Source organism: Mirounga leonina, unplaced genomic scaffold (genome assembly GCF_011800145.1).
Source record: "Mirounga leonina isolate KUSES-001 unplaced genomic scaffold, KU_Mleo_1.0 Mir_126, whole genome shotgun sequence".
Classification (NCBI taxonomy): domain Eukaryota; kingdom Metazoa; phylum Chordata; class Mammalia; order Carnivora; family Phocidae; genus Mirounga; species Mirounga leonina.
In genome coordinates this window covers 22,025,181-22,031,824 of record NW_023270314.1, presented here as the reverse complement: position 1 = coordinate 22,031,824, position 6,644 = coordinate 22,025,181, and the positions used below count along the sequence as shown (strand labels likewise).

Genomic DNA, 6,644 nt, shown 5'->3' with positions numbered 1-6,644 from the left:
GGCCCCCTTTGGGGGAGGGAGGAGCCACAGCTGAGGCAGTGGGGGTCCCTTTGGGAGACTGAGTAGCTGGGGCTCTTCTGGGGGCTGGGGCTGCTTGCGACTTTTTGGGGGATGAGATTGCTGGGCCTCCTTTGGTGGAGGAAGGAACCACAGCTGGAGTGAAGGGAGTGAAGGCCTCTTTGGGCGATGGGGTATCTGGGGTCTCTTTGGGGGATGGAGTGGGAGAATGCTTCTTGGCCAGTGACCCTTTAGGGACTTGAAAAGAAAGACTGGCCTCTGGAAGAAAGGAAGCTTCAATTGGAGAAATAGGGGATGAGTGATTTCCAGCAGGAATATCAGGGATAGCAGGAACACTTTTTGAAAGAGGAGAAAGAGTTAAAGTCATAGAAGGAGTTGAACCCTTCTTGGTTGGACATCTTTTAGTTTGAGGAGACACACTAGTCCCTAAAGGAGATGGAGAGTCAGCTAAGTAAGCTCCTTCAGAAGATGCATTAACTGAAGTACCAGAGTCCTTGGTTGGGTGCCCTTCAGGAGAGGCAGCTACAGGTGCCAATGCAGAGGTATGAGAAATACCGTGAGCTTTCTTTGCACCTTGAGGAGGAAGAGAGGGAAACGGCTCAGACTTGGGAATATCAGGGGCTAGTGCCATGGCAACTGGAAAAGCGGAAGCATTCTCGGGGGATAAAGTCACAGTTGGAGCCACAGGGCAACTTTCAGAGGCTGGAGGAACCAAAGGTAAAATAGCAAGAGTGGAACTACTCTTCTTATCTGGGTGGCTTTTATGAGCTAGAGAGACATCTCCTAGGAAAGGGCTGGCTGTAGTGGCAGGAGAGGAGGTACCCGTGGTAGTTGTAGGAGCCACGCCTGCAGTAGCAGCATGTTCCAGAGGAAATGCAGCTATGTTTGGTGTAGTGAGAGAACTTTTGAGAAGCTGACTAGTGGGGTATGGACTTGCACAAGGATCTGTCTTGATTATAGAGGTTGGGGAGTTAACACCCAGAGGAGAGGGAGCAGTACTGGCTGGCGTAACTACAGAGAGAGGCTCTACAAGGCTTTTCTTTGCTAAAGTGGCTTCAGGAGAAAGAGCTATCTCCAGAGATGATGATATACTTTGGGGAGAGGGGGGATTTTTAGGGGTTGCCAGGGCCAGTGGTATTAGAGTAGAGTCTTTCTTGGTAGGGAGTCCTGCCTGTGCTGGGGAAACAGGGGCTCCAGTAGGAGAGGGAGGTTCAATTTGGGTATCTTTTTGTGTTGGTAACTTTACCAATGCTGATGCAGGGAGACTTTTGGGGTTCTCAGAGGCTGACAGAGGAGGAGGGACTGGTATTCCCAGAGGGGTTACTTGAGGAGTAGAAAGCACTCTGGGAGCCACAGGAGCCATAACCAAGGCAGTATGGGAAGCTGAGTCCTTACTACTTACGGGGCCTGAAGAAACCGGAGGTGACCTACAAGTAGCTACCTCAAAGGTAGTAGGTGCCGCAGAAACTGTAGAGGGGTTAGTCATAACAAATGGGATGGTTCCAACAGAACAAACAGGAGCTTCTTTCAAGCTTGGACTCCCTGGAGGAGAAGGAATTTGGGCCACCAAAGGCTGATGATGAGTGGCATTAGGAGAGCCTTTCGGAATGAGAGAGGCTGTGGGAGATAATGGAGAAGAGGTAGCTACATTTGATGAGCCAGAAGGGCTGAAGGAAGGTACGCCAGTGATGGCAGAGGGGTCTTTCTCAACAGAAAGAGCCAGAGGGGTAGCTGGAGCCCCCACTGGAAAAGCAGCCACAGCAGCAGGAGCCACCTCATTTCTGGAAGGAAGGGGAGGAATCTGAGAGGGGTAAGAGGCCCCTACGGGAGAATGATCTGCAGAAACGGCATCTACTTTAGGATTTGACAGAACATTAGGGCCTGTCTGACCTAAGGGCCGAATAGGAGAACCAAGAGAACTCTGATGTAAAGGTGCAAGATGAGAGCCTAGAGAAGTGAGGAAAACTGGAGGGACGCTGGGAGCCATAGATACAGACTGGGTGGAAAGAGATAACGCAGCAGGTGAACTAAGGGGTCCCTTTAGGCTGAGACCTTCAGGGTTTTGTGAGCAAACAGGGATGTCTTTGAACTGAGGGGGAGTGATGGGTGGCATTTGAGGACATGAGGCTACTCCACACTGAACAGAGGCCAAGGGAGTTCCAAGATGGGAAGGAACAGCACTGACTATACCTGGAGGGATGGGGATGCCTTTTGAGTTAGGGCCTACTTGCACAGGAGCTTGGATAGGAGAGGTCTTTGGTTCTGAGGAAACAATGGGAGCAGACAGAGATGTCACTGACCCTGACTCAGTCATAGCAATCAAAGGAGGTGAACTAAGAGGGTTAAGTGGATAAGCAGAGCTCTTCTGAACTGAGTGGGGAGCCAAAGCCACTAGAGCCAAGGGAGCTGAAGAGGAATGGGCACCTTTCACAGTTGGAGTTATCATGGGAGAGGCCAGAGCTAAGGCAGCTGGGGAGATGGGAGGCCCTATCAGGTTTGGTAGGAAAGTTGGGGTATCACTGGGGGAAGGGGAAACTCCCAAAGGCAGGGCTGTTCCAGAGGATGACTGGGGAAAAGGAGCTTCAAAAGGGGTTGAGACAACACTAGAGGGAGAAAGGAATGGGGAAGGCTGGTTAGGGGTTGCCAGAGGGCATTGTTGGGGGGCCAGGGAGCAAGGAGGGGGAAGGGTAGATTCAGGCTGCCCTAAGGCAGCAGTGACACTCAAGGCTGAAGACACAGGAAGCACAGCTGGAGGAGGAAAGCAAAAAAGGGGATAAAGAAGGAAAGGGAAGGAAAAAAACAAAGGTGAGTTATGAAGCCCAACTTGGTACAACATGCCTCACAGGAAACAAGGAATTTTTAATCCGAGAATGAAAGTCACCACACAGGATTAGACAAAGGTGACAGGCAACAGCAACCTTCCCCAAACATACTTCGGTGGTCGAGTAAGAATACATCCCTCTCCCCATCTCCCACATTTCCCATGTTCTACCCCCCGCAAAAAGCAAACTATTTTAAAGTGGAGATAACAGTCTAAGCAGCCTATTAGTCTCTAAATGGGGAGCACAGGCCTAGGAGTGGGTTGGGAACAGCATGCTTTGATGTGCCCTCCCTTCCCTCCTTGAATGAACCCAAAGGCTTTCTTACAGGCCATAGAATACCAATAGAATAGCTGTTCTACTGTCAACGATCATGAACTAACTGAAACAGATACTGAAAACTGGAACAAGGAAGGCAGTGAGTGGTGATAATTATGGGGAGTCGGAACTGAATGAAAAAAAGAACTCCCCCCCCACCAAAACAAACCAAGTCTTTATATGCTCAGGCTTTCACTAGGTCAAGAAAAATCTGACTCTTAGAATAAAGTTTTAGGAAGGTGGTGTCGACATACAATTTTATGTGAAGTATTAAATACTAAGTCACTTTGCCTCCCTATGCCTCAGTTTACCTACTCACCCAAAACAAACAAGCAAAAAACCAACCACAAATGAGTTGTACTTCATAATGTCTACACACCTTCCTAGGTATTGTTAGCTCTTCAGACATCAATTTAAGATGAATTAGACTGCCAGGGCGAGAGCTTAGTCACAGGGTAGGGGTTGTATTATGAAACTGTAGCCCAACTTGTTAAACCAGACTGTGGTTCTATTTTGGAAGTAGGGAACTGGAGTGGAGAATACACTGGCTCTCCACCCCTTAATCTGGATAAGTATGTCATTCTGCCAAAATAGACCAATGTTCAGCACTAGAGTAAAGCTCAGTAAAAGATTTTCTGAATGATACAAATTCGCAATTTATTCAACCAGTAATTCTAAAATTGTTACAGTATCCTACTACAGAAAGGACAGGTGGCTCAACCAGTTTTTCCTGGAGAGTTGGTAGGTCAAAGTCTTACGACTACAGTGCAAATGCCTCCAAACATATGAATCAGAATTTGAAATTTAGAATGTTTTCCTCTGACTGGACTTCAAGATGGAATAAGGCCCAATTTACTTGCTTTAGACACCATAACCAATTCCTTGGGCTAGTTTCTGCATTCGTTATAATAATTACTTACATACAGTTATAGAAAAAATTCAGAGTTTTACCACTGGCACTCCCTTAGTATTACTAAACCTATGTGCAAGCTCAAACTATTCAGAAATAAGCTTAACAGCACTCCAGGATGACTTCAGAAGCAAATGGCATGAGGCTCGAAACCAGATTATTCTAAATTCATCTTTATTTCAGTCTCCACATTTGTAAAATCAAATTGTTCAATAAGGTTTTGGTTAGCACTGGATCTTTAGAGACCAGTCCTTTATTTTTGCTTCCATTAAGTCCCTTGTACTTCAAGGATTTCATATAGCTTGTTCACTAGCTTAGAGGCCCCCTCCTTTTTCTTTTCTAGCAGCTGTATTAATCCCTTCAGCTGCTAAAATCAGACAGGTGGGGAGAGAGAACCTCAATGCTTTCAACTATAAACAACTCTATTTTAATTCCAGAAGGGGAAAAGAATTGCCCTTAAGTGACAGGTGGAGTTAAAAAAAATAATTTATAATAAGAAAAAGTGATGATGGAAGTTAGTCTGAAGATTCCCTTCATTTATTTCAGCACGACTAATGCAGCAAGAAGCACATCATTAAATATTTTTTTTCACTACCCCCTCTCAAGTTTTCTAGAGATATTTTAACCAGAATTCAAAACTTGCCTTTACACTATGTTTATATCCATCAATTTCAAAGCTGAAGAACAGTCAAAGGAAAGCTTTATTTCAATCTTGGGTTCCAGGCAAGCTGTTGATGCAGGCACTATTCCAGCACACTAGAAACATCTTAGCACCAACCCATAAAATAAGTTAACCAACCTAGGAGGGCCCTGGGGCCCAGCAGGACACATTTACCACCAGCACACATCTCATCCAGACATGTGATGAAGGCACAATGCCAAGCTCTGCCATCTAAAACCTTGATGCAACTTGCTGGCTGGAACTTCACAAAAGCTCAGGTCTCCTTGGCCTGCAAGTGTGTCATCCAGTTCCAAGAGGTAAGAATCACCAAGCCCCTTCCCTGCTCAGTTTTTGTGTGTGAGGTGAGGGCTCCACAGAATGCCCTGTGAGGCAGTTGCCATAGCCTACAAAGCAGGCCGGGAGCTTTTTATGCTCCTGGATCTTAAATAGACTGTTTATATTCCATCCTCCAATGAAGTCCCTCCAGGACGGCAGTTAATATCATGGATTCTCCTCCCTGGTAAAGCTACAGCCATCTTTATAATGAGTTAACTCTGAAAAACCGGAGTGTATCCCCTTTGCCATTTTAACCCACCAAATGGTCTTAGGGTCAGTCTTACAATCTTAATGAACAGTAAGGGCGCTAGGGGAACCTACCTGTCTCAGCCTGGGGCTGTGGCAACTCCTGCTCTGTAGCAGGGACGGTTTCTGTGGCTTCACCAGGCATTTCTGAAGGGAATAAAAAGGAGGCCTGAATTGACTGGGATCCGTTCTGCTGCCCAACCCAGAGTCAAATATTCTTAAAAACTCTGCTGGTAAGAAAAAAAAAAAAAAAATCGTGAGGGTGTCTCGGGACAATCCTCCCCAAAGCAGCTGGGAATAGGTAAGAAATAAGACGTGACCCTCAGATCTCTGATCAAGCGAATCACCTTCTACCTCTTTACTCCGCAGAGGAACAGACTTCTAGTGCCCAGGGGTTCCTTTTACTCTACACTCCAAATCCCACAAAGGCAACAATCACCACTGCGTTCTCAACCCGGGGGAGAGGATTCCGGTCTGGCTCCCGACCACGGGCGACTTCGGACGCTACCTTGCACCACCTCCCCACCACCTCCTCTCCTACACAGACGCCGCCTGGGCCGGGACCACCAGGTCTCCCGTTTGCCGACTTTCGGGAACCAGGAGAGGGGAGACGGTGCCTTAAGTCCCAACGCTCGCTTGTCACAATTAAGAACAGCGTGTGTGTGTGTGGGGGGGGCTGTTCCAAGGCTGTGACCCTCTTAACCTCCTTTGGGTTCTCGTGAAGCCGTTCCCAACAGTAGACGCACTCCGCTTCCGCCCCCCGCGCCGCAACGGCTCTATCTCCCCAGCCCTGGCCTCCAGGCCCCGCACGCGGCCCTTCTGCCCCGCTTTTGCCAGGACATCCACCGCAGACCCCATTTTGTCCGGAGGCCCCAAGGCCACCCTTCTCAGGGCCGAGTGGGAACCCGGTAGCCCCATAAAGCCTCCAACTTCCCTTAGCTCTCAGTCTCCGGGGCGGCTTAGTCCGCAAGAAAGGCGGATGGCTGCGGATAGAGAGTGGCGGCGAAGACAAGACTTACTGTGAGGGGAACGCGGAACCAAGATGGCGGCAGAAGGAGAGCGAGCGAGAGCGTGACCCACGCCTGTTGCAGAAAGAAGCCTGGCGGAGGGGGCGGGACCAGGATCCGATTCCGGGTCAGGAGCTGCCGGCAGTCACTTCCTTTAACAAGTGACCCGTCCTACTGTTCCCAGATGGGGTTGGTGAGGAGGTCTAAATAAGGGTAAGAATTCAGAACAGGACGCGCTGGCCTGGCAGGAACCTCAGCTCGCTCCCTAGATAGCCGACCCTTTCCCGTCCCCTAAGTCGAGGCATTTCTTTTTTTAAAGATTTTATTTA

General features: G+C 48.4%; 1 protein-coding gene across 4 annotated transcripts in view; it reads right to left on the bottom strand.

Annotated features, from left to right (window-relative positions):
• NACA (nascent polypeptide associated complex subunit alpha) overlaps positions 1 to 6,416 on the bottom strand; it is a 12,432-nt gene extending 6,016 nt beyond the window's left edge. The window contains exons 1-2 of one of the 4 annotated variants that reach the window (XM_035002348.1): positions 6,328 to 6,416; positions 5,384 to 5,535 (exon numbers count right to left, since the gene is read on the bottom strand). In XM_035002348.1, coding sequence (XP_034858239.1) covers positions 5,384 to 5,453 — 70 coding nt within the window. In that variant the 5' untranslated portion in view covers positions 5,454 to 5,535; positions 6,328 to 6,416. Of the gene's footprint in view, positions 1 to 5,383; positions 5,539 to 6,242; positions 6,262 to 6,327 lie in introns of those variants that run through there. The other 3 variants (XM_035002347.1, XM_035002349.1, XM_035002350.1) reach the window with 3 other exon arrangements.
• Between the last annotated feature and the right edge of the window lie 228 nt (positions 6,417 to 6,644).